Source organism: Colias croceus, chromosome 10 (assembly GCF_905220415.1).
Source record: "Colias croceus chromosome 10, ilColCroc2.1".
In the NCBI taxonomy this organism is placed as follows: Eukaryota; Metazoa; Arthropoda; class Insecta; order Lepidoptera; family Pieridae; genus Colias; species Colias croceus.
This window is the reverse complement of record NC_059546.1, coordinates 299197-318249: the sequence shown is the minus strand read 5'-3', so window position 1 is coordinate 318249 and position 19053 is coordinate 299197. Positions and strand designations below refer to the sequence as shown.

At 32.5% G+C, this 19053-nt stretch overlaps 2 protein-coding genes across 2 annotated transcripts in view; both read right to left on the bottom strand.

Annotated features, from left to right (window-relative positions):
- LOC123694804 (vesicular acetylcholine transporter) overlaps positions 1-16219 on the bottom strand; it is a 29085-nt gene extending 12866 nt beyond the window's left edge. The window contains exons 1-2 of the mRNA XM_045640372.1: positions 16163-16219; positions 14009-14347 (exon numbers count right to left, since the gene is read on the bottom strand). The gene's annotated coding sequence lies outside the window, so the exon portion shown is untranslated. The remainder of the gene's footprint in view (positions 1-14008; positions 14348-16162) is intronic.
- On the bottom strand, positions 541-1503 carry LOC123695168. Its single transcript, XM_045640928.1, has one exon. The coding sequence runs from the start codon at positions 1501-1503 to the stop codon at positions 541-543; it is 963 nt and encodes a 320-aa protein (XP_045496884.1).
- Positions 16220-19053: the final 2834 nt, after the last annotated feature.

Sequence of the window (19053 nt, the reverse complement as noted above, 5' to 3'; positions counted from 1 at the left end):
TTAATATGACCCAGATTAAAGTCTCCAAGTATTAAGTGACCATACGACAATTCAAGTAACCTATTACAATTATCTAAGAAATGCTCCAGTTTCGAACGATCCACCGGAGGAGGTAAATAGACGGCACATATTGCAATATGACGAACAGATTGTGACAAAGGCCAGTCCAGTATAACCCAGAGATCTTCAAGCTGAGTTTCCCATTCAGGCTTACGTCTCGATGTAAATTTTGAGGAAACAGCAATAAGTACCCCACCTCCATCCTTTTTTGATGAGAAACTGGAATCGCACCTATCCCTTCGATATACAATATAACGGTCGTCAAAAAGCTCACTACTTTTGATATTATCATTTAACCAGGTCTCTGTAAGTATAATTAAGTCATAATTAGAGCATGCCAATTGTCTGAAAAATTCGTGGGTTTTAGTTCGTAAGCCCCTAGTATTTTGATAATACAGATTTAGCGTACCAAATTTAAATGAAAACAATCCACATACATCAATCAAAAAAGAAAAGAAAGAAAAATATATATACTCGTTCTTAGTCTAACTTATCTAAAACATTAAAGTTCTTGACTAGAATATATGGGGCTTCCTCATTCTTCCTCATAAAAATACGTCCACCCCGTATCCAGACAAACTTGTATCCCTTTTCTCTGGCTCTTAGACGAGCTGCTGCGTGTAATCCTTTATAGAATGGTGATAAATGTTCACTAACGTATATAGTTGATGGATTTCCTGAAACCCCAATAAGGCCGCTGTTTATTCTATTTTTATCATGCTTTTTATTATAATTTTGAACCGCAGCTATGACTTGATCACGAAGTCTTGTAGATGACAATTGTACAATAACAGATCTAGGACGGGGACTAGTCTTGTTAATCTTTGAGATACGGGTACAATGAATTATGCTTTGATCTTCTAAGGGGCAGCCAACAACATTACCAAGGTTTTTAATAATATGCAATAAGTTCTCATTCTTATTTTCGGGTATACATTGTATCTCTATGTTATTCTGACGAAGCTGTTGTTCTATTTGGTTACAACGATGCTCAAGACTAGAAACTGTATGTACCAAGCCATCGTTTTCTTTCTCAAGAGCGGAAATTTTTAATTGAGACGCGTCATAATTCTTCTTAATGTCTTCGTATTGATCACTAATAAACATCATAGAATTCTTAAGAGCCGTAATTTCATCCTTTAGAGGTTTTAATTCATTATTAATTGCGTTCACAATGTTATCATTCATTTTTGCGAACAAATTATTTAAGGTATCCTTTAAAACCTCCTGTACGACATCCTTAATGTCTTCGCGTGTAATAGTGGGAGACACATTAACCATCGGGGGAGAGTTGACAGCCTGTCTTTTATTGCCTCTGATGGTTGAAACGTTACGTAGGGGGGTATTATCATTATTTGATGCTCTTGGAATTGCCCGCACACAGTCGGGACAGCTCCAAACGGAGCGCATTTCAGGACTAAGCGAGGCTTCATCAAGACCCATACATGCAAAATGATAATTTTTGTCACATTTCACACAAATAATGTAAGCATCTTTATTTTTTTGATGCGGCGTACAGCATCCCCAAATATTATTATTACTCATTTTTGTATTGATTTTATAGCCACTATTATAAATGCAACAATATTTAAGCAACAATAAATATGATACGTGTCTTCGATAAAGATGTCTATGACGCTGTCGAAAAGGCTTGTATCTGTTCCGTCGTTGATTGTTTATAAAGTAACTTGACAGATTCAAACAGCGTTGGGACAGGTGACATTTAACAGAAACAGATTTGAGTTCTAAACATCCTTCAATAATAAATTCATACCAGTATAGGGCTTCGGTACACTGATGATAAAACTTGAATTCCTTGGCTCAGCATGCAGGTGAAGATATCGCCAAAATTTAGAACTGCCCGCAGTTGGTTTTCGGTAAAATGTGTCTTCGAAATGTTTAAACACTTTTTGTCGAGTTGTGCGACGTTCTGATTTGAAGATTATTATAGGAAAGTATCAATTCCTCAACACCAAACAAACTCCAACAAACAGCAAATCAAACGAAGGTAAAAAAACAATTTTTAAGGTAATTAAGTACTGAGCGTGGTGAACTCGACAGACGTGATACCAAAAAAAAAAAGTGCTGTTTACGGATGTATTTCATCAGAAAAAACGCGAATTTTTTTTTACGCTAGTCACAAATGTGCCAACCATAAAGCGTTAACACACACATTTGCAGTCTCTACAGTGTGACTGTCAAAACAATAATTTTGTATGGAGTGTCCGGGGTGTGGTCAAGGCTGAAAATTCTGTATGCGAGCATCACATATTAGATTATGCAGTATGAGTAAACCATTGTTCTACATACAATTTGTAGTAAAAATGCAATTTCATGTTCAGTAGTAAATATAATAAAGAATGCACATACTAAAGGAAAAAGCATGAAAATAATTCACGAAAATAAAACATTTCTCGTCGCACAAAAAGTGGGAAACAAATTGCTTTTTCTGAATCCCATTTTGCGAAGAATGGTTAAACTGGATTATATCGCCAACGTCCCGAGGGGTTGCGGGTTGCGGGGTGCGGGGGGTTCAGAGGGGTTGCCTAACTAATCTTGTTTCGTCAGTTTGGTTAGCGCTACGTTCAAACATTTATTTGGGCTTACAATCTACTTTTGACTAGGCTTTAACGGTTGTTATGCAATATTTTAGAGTGAACTAACTTTGTTGTTTACGTTTTTGATTGTACATATTTAGTTTTCATTTCATTCATTTGAAAAGATTTTAAGGCGTAATAATTCATGATGAAGTAAATCATTTGTAATACTAGATAAGTGCCGACTACCAATTTAGGAAGTTGTTTTACCGAGCGAAAAATGGAAGAAACTCAATAGTTATCACGTTTAAAATAATATAATTCATCCAATAGATTTAAATTTCTTCAGACTTCGAATTTCGATCTCTTTTACTAAATACTGATACGAAACTATTATTAAAGTAGGTAGCGATAAAGGAAACTCGAAGAAAAGACTTTTTCGAGTTGTCCTCAAAATATGTCAATTGTTTCAGAACAAAAAGTTTACAACATCATCTGCACCATAAAAGAATAAACAAACGGTCGAGGAAACAAAGTTTATATCCATTACAGTTCTGTAATAAGAAAATAAATGAAAAAGAGGAAAAAGCATTTCGTCCATATTCTAAATTATGTTATCCAAGTTACTTTGAGTTTATTTCTCGTTATCAACTTTCATTTCGAATATCTTCCTGACAAAACTTTGCCATGAGCCTATTGGAATTTAAAAGACAACATGCTAAGGACGCACGTAATGTTTATCGATGGTTTATACCCATAACACGAAATAATTTTTTTTGTATAAACAAAAGCGTCACAAAACTTCTGTAAGTTCGGTGTAGCCTTTCCAACTAACAGATTTGAAAATAACTTTTTCAATGAAATTATCATCAATCCTTTTCAATCGAAATCAATCTGAAATAATAACGAAATACTCAGTATTTTGTACAAGCAATAAGCATAACAGACAGTACTTATTGAGGACTTCAATGCAATGCATCTTCTTTTCTTAGCACAAAGAACTATCTATGATAAGTATTAAATCACCCACCAGATATTTACTTCTAAAACAATGTATTTAGGTACACAAAATAGTGTTCTAGACCTGTATCTAGCTCAACTTATGTTTACAGAATGCTTTTAAAACTAAACTAAACCTCAATAAAACAATGACCACTAAGCTAGAAAAATATACAATATATTATACGTTACATTTCCTACATAATAACAAAAGGAATGAAGGAAAACATTGCCGCAGTCCGCACTTGATTAACTTAGCAGTCACTACCGAGTTCTTTGCTTGTTTCTTATTACAAAGTTGGCGGACAGACATTTTTAGATGCTTCTATTTATATTAAAAACGTACATAGTATGGATGAAAACATATGTTTTATAATATTTTTAATGAAAAATAACATACATAATTATATTATGTATGTCTATTGTCTAATTCCGTTTCTTCCTATAATGAATTATTATTTTCATTTCCAGTTACATTTATGGTTAATAAATATGAAAAATATCAATATTACGTCGTGTTTATATAGAAAACGCTTTACCTGTTTACGATTATAACCCGACCAAATACAAAAGCATCTTGAAATATTTCAACGCAGTTTACAACACACTCATTATTCTTAATTTATTTTAAAATAAAACAAAAATACACCTTATTGCTTCGTACAAACTATTTTTAATGAAAGCGCAGTCATTACTTTCACACTTCCCAGCATAATAATTGCTTGCGTAAAATAAAACGGTAGGGGATGCTTAGAATATTTTTATAAAAAGGCACTCTATTCTCTCTTACTAAGATTTAATTTTATGTGTCAAAATGTAACACGATCTGCAGGTTTCAACTAACATGTTCGTAGCTCCCTCTGAGCTTGTATTTCAAAGGAAAATGTATTAATTTTAGCTTCATATTATCTCAGGTAACCTTAGATAGAACTATTTAGTTATCTAATACACAAACACACATATAAATTTACTAGACTCTCTAAATATTAATATGTTAATATTTGGGTCCTTCTATATTTTCTTCCGCTTTTGTTATTGTTGTAAAGATGAAAAAGTAGGTATTTAAATAGTATTTTCCTCTGACTTATTTTATCAGACCAGAGTAAAAATTTACCAGTAGATATCATTCTATGTCATCGTTTATAATTAATGCACTAACTAAGTACTTGCTATTGTTATACTTTGCTTGAGATGTACTTTACTCAGTGTAATCCACATTTCGTTTATTATACCATTTTATATTGTTTCATTCCTTTTATAGCACAGATAGTGAACGCCTCAAGCCCCATACGTGGTCCCTGTATAAAGACGTCACTACTAACAGCTACTCGCAGTAAATTCCAGTAAAAATGAATTACAAGTTCCCTCAGCCAATCTTACGTAACGTCTCCCTCGAGGAAATGTTCCAAGGTATTCCACAGAGCATTCCACTTTTAGAAATGGCGCAAATATTCCGCTTTTGTTATGACAACAATTTTGAATGTCAAATGTAGGGAACTGCTGTTATGGTTATTACTACCGTTTTATTTAGTCGGTTAATATCAATGCAAGAACAAAAGAATGCAGACTTGTTTCAGAACCAGTGTTTGTTATAAAGAACGAAGTCGAAATCTTAGTACATAATAGAAAAGTACGTTGTTTTTCATGGTTAACAAAATTCGGTAAAAATTGTAAGAGATTGGGAAGATTATGAAGCAAATATTTATCAAACAATTTCCTGGATACATCTATATTGACGCATGAGCGTTTATGTTTTTGCGGTCCCATACCCGCCAGCAAAGGGAAAAGGTGGGTACTTACTGTTACATATAGAACCAGCATTAACTAATTTATGACCATACAAAGCCCCTTGTATGTATGCAGTCAGCAGCAAAAGCACCTACTTGAATGATTTAATAACGTTTACAACTGTATGATAGATAAACAAAACCTATTGTCACATATTTTATAACCACCGAAAGGAGAAAACTGTACATTCTAATTTCAATTCTAATTTTTAAAAGTTTCACTAGAAAAACCACAACATAATTTAAAAAAATATACCATGCCTTTTTTGCTGACCGTCCTCACGCTATCTGTCAGGCGGGACGTGTCCAAAAAAGGCACTTTGTTCTCTCCATTAGCCATTTGTTCCCTTTGTGGAATTTTATCGCGAGTGTCGGGTGTAATGCTATCGGACATGGCTTTGAAATAATATGTGCGAGAATTTTATACAATTATATTATTGGCGAGACGAGGACATCCATTTGAAATTAACAAGAAGTCAAACAAATCGAATCTGTTATGTTTTTTTAATTCTTCTGCAAAAGTATAAACGTAATTATCAACAGTTTAATGCACTTTACGTTATAATTTATCTCAATAATAGTAGATATGTATTTGCAAACTGATAAAAATATATTTAGCGGAAATAACAGCAGTTATAAGCGAAAAACCACTGTCTATTTCCGTCAAACTGATAATGTTTTCTTATCATTTTGATTGACATGACATGACAAGGCAAATATGAATACTGTCTACATAACTATAATTATTTCAATTTATATAATTAATGGGCAAAGGTCAATTCGACCTTTATATCCAGTTAATTTTCCGAATACAGGGAAAAGATATAAAATTGTCACAAACGTAAAACACTTAGGGTTCCCTCAGAGGTCCCTACGCACCCTCCCTTCTATTGTGGCTTGCAATTACCGAGGGTTCATTAACAAAGGGAAACAGTTTATTAAAAATGGTATTCGGTTTGTATACCTTGTCTTTATTGGAACTAAAATAGGTAGGTAGTCTACATAAGTTGAACATATCCGTTGATTTAAATCAATCACCAATCGTCGTAGAGCTTTAGCCTCAATCTTTCTTACAGCCGACAATAAATCGTGATTCGTGATATATGTATTTCAAACAAAATACTCATAATTATTGTCTACAACTAATTACAACAAACATTATTTGTTCCATTCATTTTAAATCAAACAGAATTTTTCAATGCAGCATATAATAAATAACAAATAATCAAAACCATACACACACAATAAACCAGGCACCACAACTACCAAATAATAGTCGAAACATGTGGCTCCATCGAAAACTTAATGGCGCGTGAAAAATAAGCAATAAAATGGCGGGAATCGCACCGCCTATTATGACACGATAATATTCGCGACCCTAAACATTTATCATTTAAGAAGCTGTCCTTATGCTGCGAGACAGCGTGGCCAAATATTTGCGTTGGGGCTTTGAAGGGAATAATAATATTGCTGTTTACATTTTTGTCCATTTTTCTTGAGATGTTTATATTTATAATATCTATTCATATGGTTTTTATACATGATAGTGCTTTTTCTACATTTATGGGGGAAGCAGTATTAATTAAAACACTTGTGATTTAACAACAGCTGAACGGATATTACTGATTATTTGCTTTGTTTGCTTTGCCTCCGACTGAACAAGGATTATGTCCAAAATTAAATAATAAAAGTATCCCAATCCATTTAATGAAATTAAAGTACAACTAGTCAGTTTTAACTGTTTGCTGAACAAACAGTTCTCTGCTACGCTTACTATAAAAATGTTTCAACAAAAATAATATATCCCAGCTCCCTATAATTCGAAACATGACCATGTAGAATCATCTAGAAGCCTTGCTTCCCCATGTCCGATTCTCCTCGGTGCACCCGCGCTAAATTAGCCGACAGAGGGGACCGGAGATGATTTGTGTGTGATAACGTAGCTAATACGACCCTCGTAACATGCTCGTGAGGAAAATTGACCAAGATTTACATCTGGGGGCTTTAGTAATGTCGTGGACGTTCAGTCGTAAAATATTATCTAGCTAGCTACAAGTTATCATTCTGTATCTTAAGGTAGGTAATATAGATAAATGTTAAAAGCTTAGATTTCTACTTGACTGTATGCAGCAAAAGGAAGATTTTGTTTTGTATCTATGCAACATAATAAACGCGGTAGTAAATTGTAAGTGTATAACTGTTATTACGACTCAAAGTATTTCTAGAAGAAGTCTTATTGAATTAATAAATGTTTGAGTTTGAACAATGAATTTAAAAGTTTACGAATTCCTTATTTAGGCGAATTTAAATACCACAAACATATCTTAAATGAATTAATTGTTATTTCATATCATATTCTAGCCATCGCATCGGATCATTCTCAAACAAGAACTTTCACAAAACATAAAACTTTATTACATAGTACGTAATTTACGTATGTAAGTAGGTATGTCACAACAAAGGTTAGAATCCACAAAGGCCCAATCCAAGTTAAATTATAAAATACGTGTTTGAAACACAACTTCAAAATGGCTGCGGCACACCACTTCATACGATCGTTCTGTTAATTAGATTTTAAACTGCTAACGAACAACTTATAACAAGAGCAACAAAATCGAGGATTACGCAACGCCTCTTGTAAAATAATTCGGGGAACGGAAATTGTGCAAAATTTACCAATCTGCGGCAGATTTACCTTTGAAACTCTCAATTAACTGCCTTCAGAACAACATGAATTAAGCGGTAAACACGACAGATTAAATAAACACGTAACTCTACTACACGATATTATAAACGTGTATTTTTCTTTTTGTTATCCCATTTGAAAGAAACCAAATGAATTGTATTTAAATTAGTAGTTGTAGGATACAGTCTGGAACAACATATTGACTATTTTTGAATAACCGCTTTTTACAGTCTATAATATAATATTTTAATAACAATCATGTTTAATATACGTTTAAGTTTTCAAATGCCAAATGTAAATTAGAAGTGATCAAATTAACCTAGAAGTAAAAGAATTGGCACAAACAAAGATACAGTTGTTACATTTAAATTCAGTAGGGGGAGACCGTGGTGATTAGGTGATCACGTTCGAGTTCCAACCGTCGAGAGCAAATCGCTGACGGGGCAGAGGGCGCTGATTGCACACGCGATCGATAAATTTACGTCTATTTGCAAGATTTGATCTCGTTACAGTTACTGACTTAATATACCATTGGAAAAATACTGCCATTACATTCACGTACTATATTTGGTATCGATATTATTTGGAAAATTATTAAATTGTTCAAAAAACAGTCCTTTAAGCTAAGCTAAATACTAGATACTTTGTAATTTTCACTAGATAAATTCCGTCTTAAATTTCCTCTCAAAGTCCTTTAAGAATCCGAAATACTGTAAAATAGTATAAACAGTATGATAAAACCTTTACATTTTTTTTTTTTTTTTTTTTAATAAATCTCATTTATAGTTCAACAATATAAGTGCCCTACCATAATAACTTTACAATGTAATAGCTTCAGATACAGAAACGTTATCGCAATCCTAATTAGAAGTCATAACCATTCCCCTCTACCCCATGTTTGCATTTTATCAGATCGTGTCCCACCGCACCTCTAGTTATCCCGGGAAATCCATTTGTCACGCGTTGTCAAAGCGACGAGGGCCACGCGACACAATAATACAATCGGCTGTTGTCGTTCGAGTGCCTTTGATAGTTATTTAATGGGCCCGTTTTAATTTTATTAATGCCGTGATTTTCCTTTTATTGGAACATGAGTTATTGACTTTGTTACAACATAATCGCTGAATTCAGGTCACATTTGGGTATCATTTAACATTTGTCTACTTTACCTTCCTTTCACAATATTGTTGCTTTTTTTTTAATTTTCATTTGTGTGCAATACATAAGTGATTTTTGTGGCCGCAGTCATTAATAAAAAAAATGCTATATATTTAAAATTAAGAAATTTATAACTGTAGTGCTCCTTCCTTTCCTAATAAGTTCTCGATTATAATATAATTTCACTCAAAGACCCTTTTTTATTCAACGATCATTTTTAGGGTTTATAATAAATAAGTATACCTGCTATTGCTAACTGGTTTACAAATAACTAACTAGTTATGTACTAACTTATGTACAGTGTACTATTCTTAGATCTGAAGGAATAAATCTCAAGCCCCTAATAAAACCAATTTTCGCACCTTTACCCAGAACCTTTAACCAAAGCCCCATACATTTTATCATTCTATTCACAAAAGGAAACCCAAAATAAAAATTGTACTGTATAGGAAAATCGATAATTCCCATTAACACCGTCGCCCCAGGCTTTTGTGTTATCCAATTTACCTGCGTAAATAATATACGAGCTTTTCGCATTTCTTGTATACAATGAATTACTTGGGAAATTTAACGTTTTGGTGTTATTTTATTTTTGTGTTACTATGGTTACCAACTTAACAAGAATATAACCATTTCAATCAAATAATATTGTTTAAGACGTGCTATATATGCCATTTTCAGCCCGCTCACAGTTTTCAATCTTAATTATAATGTAATGTATGTAGGTACATGTTATACTTTCGTTTTACTTAAAGTGTTTAATATTATTTGCTTTAAATTCAGGATTAGATTACTCAAACTCAAAACTCAAACATTTATTTATTCAATTAGACTTCTTTTAGAAGCACTTTTGAAACGTCATTACATATTTTAACATTTACCACCGATTCGGAAAGCAGTATCTACGGAGAAGAATCGGCAAGAAACTCCATAGTTGCTCTTTTTAATCATGTCAGTTTTACAATTTAATTTTACAAAATACATTATATGTGTTATATGTACATTATAATCATAATATGCCAAAGAACTGTCCTGTGGTTTTTACGCGACAGCCCTCCATGGGTTTTTATCGTCCATATATTCCTTAATACTGTAATAGGCTCTCTGAATTAGTACATTTTTTATATAAGTTTTAAATTTAGAACTACTGAACTCTTTAATATTATGAGGAATTCTGTTGTAAAAGCGTATACCTTGACCCATAAATGAATTTTTAACTTTAGCTAGCCGGAAAAATGGAACACTTTACATAAACAACATAACTAATATAAAATCAAACCTAAAACCCTAACTATCTCATACATAAATGCGCAACGCAATATCCCAGTCTAAAATAACGCAATAATTTCGTATTTGCATAGTACAAGGGTTTAGACTTATGCCGCCGGCGTCAAATATTCATGACATGGGATTCAGCCCTCCCCGGTCTCCCCTCAGGTACTCTCGGCGAGTAATGTATTTAAATATAATATTCGTACGTTATTAAGCTAGGCGATGCTGCAGAGTTCTAAAATTGTATGAGGTTATTTAAATTTGTTGTAATCTTCACATCCACCTTTCCTATAAGAACGTTGTTTTAGTATAATAGTCATCTGTACCTATCATACACAAAATACACACCTAAAACTTTAACCAAACTAAACTATAATATAAACTGTATAAGCTTGCAACTTAAATATAAAAAAGCAATCCGTTTAAATCATAATAATTCCAAGACAAAACTACGCCAAGAAAAGACGACATCAAGTAAAACAGAAAGAAAAATGTCAAGAGAGCAAAAACATCCACAGACGGGAAAATTGTACCCGACTAGAAAACGTAAGGACTGACATACATTCTAAATTATTTATTTAAAAGATGCTGTTTCATGTACGATCTTCTAAAAGTTGTTTTATTTTTTCTGTTCAAGAAAGATACATTTTTTATTTTTCTGAATGTTAAATAATATGTTACCCGAACACATTGAGTTACTATGTATTACATACTAGAGAGGACATCGCTACTACACTATTTGTAACACGAGTTAGAGTTATTTTAGTCAATCGTCTCAAACCCATTTTTTTTGTTACATTGATTGTTTTGAATTTAGTTATAAGTTCTCTAGCTGCCACGCGCCGCGGCCGCGGCCGCCGCGCTTGTCGGACAAATTTTGTTCTTGGTGTCCTCTCTATACGTAGTAATAATACCTCAATGCCCGAACAACATGTTTTTAGTAATTACGCGTTTGCCCTAGTTAAAAATAGTAACTAAATGTTTTGATACAACTAGTATCAACGAAGACTTTTTCTATCGAAAAATGCGTTATAACTGTATCCTACAGCTACAAAATGTTTGTAAACGTAAGACAAGCTCGTCGCAAACCACGTAACGAGAACTTCAAAGGATATAACTTGCTTCTTCACCTCACTCTAATTGCATCAATTATGCTCCCTTCTTACAATCTCCATTATTACCTCCCTTCTTTGGTAAATTCGCGTTGAATGCTGTACATTGCTTGCTTTTACAGAATATAATTGTATGATAGTGCTACGAATTGTGTTGTATGCAAAAATGTGCAGTTTTTCGCAAACATTACGCGTGTTAATTTAAAATTTTCATTTTCTTGTGAGTTTATTTAAAATGTTATAAAAATATTGAAAGAGAGACGATAAGAGCATTTAATTGTCTATGTAATAAACTAGCACATACTTAAATAATTTAAAATATCTTTTAATAATCCGCAATATTATACTACACATGCGAATAAGTACAAACAAAACAATGGTTATGAGCTTTAGCGATATTTTCCCAGTAACATGGTAGGAGGTTCGATCGCAGGGCGCTTTCGGCCATTTTGCCAAATTTTTCCCGTAATTGTATTTATGTCGTATACTAATTGCATGTTGTTAAAGCGGAGCTATTACGGGGTTAGGGCAAGATATTATTGAGAATTTAAGTAAATTTGGTGTTCCGCAAAATATAATTAAAATCATCTTTTCAAATGAGGAGTGAACGGGTACCCTAGACCACATTTTAGCTTTACATCAGGTGATATTGTGGTCAAACGCTTCGCTATCTACAGTAAAGGAAAAAAATTCTATGCGTTCTCATTTTGTTCAGCAATCTTTAAACTTGGAATAAAACTACGAAAACTTTAAACTGGTACATTGGTAAGTTAGTAATAAAATAGATTAGTATGTTCCTAAATATAAAGAAAATGCAGAGAAATAGATACCTCAAACCACGTAGATACACTTTTCATAAAAACATTTTTTATCTGAAAAAAACTTTCAAAATAAAATATAAAATATTGCACTAAGATCAAAGATACTACATATAACATTCTCAGTCTTTGATCGGGGTCGACATCTGCCCTTCGCCAAAGGTAATCATCCCTTTGTAAGCAAACTTACAACTCTGTAAGTGACGGCTTCAGATTGCCTGTCATTGAAACTTATCGACTTTCGGTGTTTAAAGGTATCTTTCTTGTGATAAAGCCGTTTTTATTAGAACATTTGTGGAAGTTAGATTTGATTGCGTGATTCGCAAAAATAGAAAATATCTTATTTCTTCTTATATCGCACAAATCTATAGATCTAGTTATATAACTTGATCGCTATGAAGTTCGTTACAATAGGAAATGATTTTTTTTAATACGATAGAGAACGATGCCATTACAGCAACCTAACTTGAGTATATTTTGACGTTTCATTAAGTGGCGAGTAGAAGGACATTATTATATTTTTTCTTCTCATTTATTAAAAATAGAACAATATAGTTTCGTATTTATTGAGTGAGAAATCTGTGTTATAACTATGTCCCGCCATTGAATTCGTTCCTGTTTGATTTTATAATGAGGTAAATCTGTGTGTGTTTGTAAAATGTAAATATTTCATTAACAACGTTCATTCAGTATATTGTAGATGCTGTTTGTCTACTGCTGAATATTTTATGAAAATATTAAACAATACCTAAACCCAATTAATATATTGTGTATTTTTAATAATAATTAATATGTTTATTGTTCATAAAATTTATATGTGTGTGTACCTACAACGTACGACAAGGGTTTGCAAATTATGTAAAAAATAATCATGTAAGCAAGTTGTAAAATTTTATTTAAAACCATTGAAAGAATATCACGCTACACCACGTCTGAAAAACATACCTACAATAAAGAAATAAGAACACTTTCCACGCGACACGCGCTCTTACCAAAGGTCACACCAACTAATAACCATTTTTAAAAGAGCAAAAATATAAAAGCAAAAGCTTTCTAACTCAAGACACGATATTTCCCAAGTCCCGAACACGCGACCCTCGCACGAGAGCATACAAGCCCGCCGCCCGTGTTTGCTCGTTATGTATTGTTTTAGTATGTTTGCACACCGTTTGCTCCCTTCTATTATATTTACAAGTGATTCTTGTTTTGATAACATCCCAGTTTGTTCTATTATTGGATGGTATTTATGTAACTGTCTTTAAATGTTATTTTTAGAGATTTTTGATAGAAATATTTTTTGGTACAGTGAAAAAATCGCAATGTAATCTACGATACTTTGAGTGTGATTTAAACTAGTAAGTATTTATACAACTAACCTGAAGAAATAATTAAATAACGATGTTGTAATTGCTAAAGTTTATTTGTATATTAGGTAGTTCGGTACGTACCTAGTTAGGTCAATGTGACTCACATTTTAATTATATCATTTTTTCAAACATTCCAATTTCAAAAATGCGCGCCGTTCCAAATTCAAATAGCTACAAAATTTTCAAACATTGTTAAAAACAATATAACTCACCTGTATCTCTCAGCTGTAGCGAGCCGACCTTGTTCAGGTAGCCCCTGATGGAGCTAGCGACACGCGAGGGCGAAGCCGCTGCGGCGCCGCCCCGCAGCGCGCCCTGCAGCCGCCCGAACAACGCTCCCCCCTCGTCCTCCACGGTCGGGCCCCAGGGGGCGACTGCCCCACGCGACAGATAAAATCGAACACTAACTTTTTAAATTTCAAAAATCGAAGGCTTTCGCTTATACAGTCTAGTTGGCTATGAAATTGTGTATAATCTGTGCTTATTACTATGCTATCAGTGCATGTTTGATATGTATTGGTTATCTAGAGCGGGCTCATGGTGCGCCGGATCTGTAACAAAAAAGTAACGTTTAATTTTATATTTCTATATTGATATTTTGTCCTATCAATGTTGTTGTATTTCGTTATGTGTGTGTGTATTTCGTACTTAAGTTAAACTTTTCTACTGTAAAGTGTCGCCATCTAAAGCTTTACAAATGAACAAAAATGCATGTATTTACATTTCAATCATTATTTTTTCCCTTAATTCAATAATATTGAAGAGGAATCGCTTAAGGCAATCGACACAATACGCCACCCCAAATAACTTTCATTGTACGAGAAAATTAAAGTTGTAATTCGCTGGGGTTACATTTACGTAGGAAAAGTAACGGAAGTCATAAATTGAGCGGGTTTCCGCAAAATGGCGGCCGGAAGCGTCTCGAGAGTCTGTTTCCGGTGGCACACATCCGAAAGTACTTTGGCAGTTCTTAAAATTTTCTTTGTAGTTTATGTATTTAGGTTAGTGATGTTTTACGCAAAAAACTATGATTTATGTGTGTGCTTGTAATCATTTTATTTTGTTTTAATAGTTAGGTATTTCATATTCCCGTCGGCATTCGTTTAGGTAAGTACGAATTCAGTTTTCTATTTTAGTTATTGTTAAAGTTTTGTAACAATTGTATGAAGCAAAATTACAAATAAAATGTTTGTGCATTCATTATGAGCGTGTAAAACTGTTAATTAGCACCAAAATTTATAAACTGGAACAAATGACGACAACGAAATAATTAACGGCTGTGTTTTATTTCTATTTGACATTTACAATTGTCTCACATGTGAGTACATAACTTCAAATTAACATTATAAGTAATTATATTTATATCTGGTTGAATCGAGCATCCGAGTCGCCATCGAGTTGATTTTCATAAAACCTACCACTTCAATAAGCTTTATTTAAATGAAATATTAAATAAAATCGAAAATAACATTATTATCGCATCGATATACCATCCCCCTTCACAACTAGGTTAAACATTGCAATACCCGCAGAGCGGAAAAATGACAAGTAACAGTTTAAGCTTATATAATACCGCCCGCCCTAAGGATCAGCGAGAGGTATACCGCAAAAGCTTTACTGAAAGCTCCCTACGTTTGACTTATTTTTACCTACTTTGTTTTCTTGGTAGTTTTTACAGATAATTACAGGCGATCGCGATGGTAACTTTTGTGTTTTTTAGATATTTTCTTGTTTTATTAACTTTATTAAGACTGACAAGTGTCTGTTTCTGATGGCATTGACATTATTAAATATTGTTAAACATTAAATGCAGTAATAAGATAACTATTAGTAGACGTTAATTTATAAATTGTTATATAAATAATCATAAAGAGAACTTCTATAACATCAAATTATTATGATACAACCACGTCTATTTCGTATTAGACTATATTATTATAATGACATCATAAACAATTAAAACACATATTTTAATTGTTTATTCTAGTCACTTATTTTGAAAATGTATAAAAATAATACCTATTTTAGAATTTATCTTTGAAAATAATCAAAAAGAAATCGAATTAAGTAAATAAAATCAAATTAAGTGTCATATTATGCTACGAATTACACATATCTAGTCATATGTATAAGGCCTAAATAAATCAAAGCTTCTAGAAATAGCACTACATTATATTTTCATGGTGGACCTCTCTCTCTAACACACATAACAACAAGCACCCTCTCACTCGCACACATTACGCAATCACCCTATTACGTAACTACACAAAATTTAAAAACACACACGAAATTCAAATTTTGAAATGAGAACACTATTAGAATTAAATATAACGGTTAAATTTAAAAAATAGTATTATAATATTGACCTTTGTTTTGTGTAGGCGCTAGCTTGGCACACCTGGTGTCCGCAAGCCCAGACTGGCAGGCTTCGAACAAGCTTCGTCGAAGCCTCCGCCGTCATGCGCAGAACCTTGCTCGCTGATTGGTTGCTGAAGAGCTGTGACGTCACAGGGCGCCAGCCAATGGCGTGCTCCTGAAATTCATGTAGGTATAGCTGGCGGGTCGATCACTAAAAATAGGCCCGAGGGCACATACTCCGGTCGATATGATCATAATGGTTCATCCCCTATGTGCTCGGATTTGACAAACGTTTGTGGTCTATTGCAAATTAGTTTTACATTACAAACATTCACATATTTATGAAAAACAGTAAAAGAACGTGTTATGAGCAAGATGAACACATATTCATTTAGATTTTATTTGGATTGAACATATAAATTATATATTTTCTATAATGTGCTACAAATTTTATAGCATACCTATCTTAAGAAGTTCATTCAGTTTGATTAAAAACATGTAAATACCTAGAATAACGTATGAAAAAAGGCTCATTCATGAAAATATGCTTCGAATATTCATAACATTTTGTGTCAATGAAAGGATAAAATACTGACTCAGTTGGAACGTAATTAATTAATCAAAAAAAAACTTTACACTTGAAAAACGTTGAAGTCCCGCTGAGTCAATCTTTATGTCATAAAACAAACAAATACAAATAGCGATAATATTTCTTAAAAAATCACCTATTTGGGCTTCTTATTAGTTACACTGAAATTAGTAGGTTCCTATCTACATAATGGGTAAATAGTATGGACTAATGCATACTGCAACTAATGCATATGGGTACTTGCTTATATTGAGTATCAAAGAGTGATTGAAATGAAATGAAAAAACGTTTATTTAAACACACCTTATAAATAGTTACACAATATTTTTTTTTAACTATAAATAAAAATATTAATGATTGTAAACTTATTTAACTATAAATAAAAATGAAATTCTAAAATTACTTCTTAATACACATTTCGTCTAGTGAATACTGTAAACGAATTAATCGTGAATAAATCTTTTCCATTGGGAGGATAGTGTATTTTGAAATCTTCATTCAGTTAGTGATAAGTTTCTGCCAAAGGCTTTTTGCGTCTGGGGACTAAACCCAAGATTTCTCTGGTTATATTATGTTTACACGAAAACAGTAATAAAGTGATATTTAATAATTAATTGTGCTATTACAATTAAAATATTTTTATTACACTCAGTATAGTCAAATGTCAAAGTTAAAAAATTATCTTCATATAAAATGCTAACATCGTTGTGCTTTAACAAAATTGTTATAGGTAATAAGACCTCGTTAGCAATTTTATAAACTAGCCTCTCACGCGATAGAAAATGATTTACTAGAATAATATAGATTTCTTGTAATAAAATAATTTAAAAATTGGTTGATTGATTATAGTTTGTGGTACAATTATTATATAGATAATACTTACTAGCGAAATAAAATATAGCCTTCCTAATTCAGGAAAAATATCCTTCTGCTATTGAGAAAAAAAATTGAAATCGGTCAGTATTTTTTGTGTCAAAAAATTACAAACTTAAAAAAAACATGTATTTTTTATATCTTTAAATTTCTAGTTTAAATAAGTGTCAATGTAAATTAATATAGAACTTAAAAACGTAGTTACATCAATGTACAAAAACCTCTACCAAGCTGCCAAAATAACACAAACTTACAGCAAAAGGGGTGGAGTAAGCATTTGACTTGCAAATGAGGCCAAATCGAGCGACACAATATCGAACCAGAGGAATTATAATTAGAACTGACGTCTCTAATCGGGATAAAATCTATAAATAAATATAGACCAAAAACAATTACTGTTACAATCAAGGTTACAATGATGTTTTTATATCAAAATAATAGCGATAACAGTTAAATTAAAAAGGATTAAAAACTTGCTGTCGGTTTACTGATCTGACAGGAGCTTTATTGTAGCATTACTTATTACTTAGCACAATAGATGTAACTTGCTTTTCAACATAATTAATATGTATTTATCTGAGTTAGGTAAATGTTAAAAATATGTAATGACGTATCAAAAGTGCTTCTAGAAGAAGTCTAATTGAATAAATAAATGTTTGAGTTTAAGTTTGAGTTACTGCTTCTGTGACCTGTTTAAGACTACTGCAAAATAAACTTCTCCTACCAAATACCATCTACAAATTAGTTTCTCTCAGTAAATGCATGAAAAACTACTAGATTAATATTCCCCGCTAAACTCACCAAGGGGTGGCTACAGCAATCTATCAATTTGTTCCATCGATGGTGTACATCAGAACATATTTAAAGCAATATTCCTTATTTATTATTAAAGTTTCAACTAAGTACCTATAACTATTGATGCTTTTAGTTATACCTATATTTATATAAATTAAACTCAAACTCAAACTCAACTCAAACATTCATTTATTCAATTAGACTACTATTTAGTAGCACTTTCGAATCGTCATTACATAAGTATTTTTAACATTTACCACCGATTCGGAAAGCAGTATCTATGGAGAAGAATCGGCAAGAAACTCCATAGTTGCTCTTTTAAAATCATGTCAATATTACATAATATGTAACTTATATCTAACTTATACATAATAATATATCATAATATGCCAAAGAACTGTCCTGTGGTTTTTACGCGACAACCCTCCATGGGTCTTTATCGTCCATATATTCCTGAAAACTGTAGTACGCTCTCTGAACTAGTACATTTTTTTATATAAGTTTTAAATTTAGAACTACTAAACTCTTTAATATTGTGAGGAATTCTATTGTATAAGCGTATACCTTGACCCATAAATGAATTTTTAACTTTAGCTAATCGGAAAAATGGCAAATTTTATTGTAATCCATTCGTCGATTGCT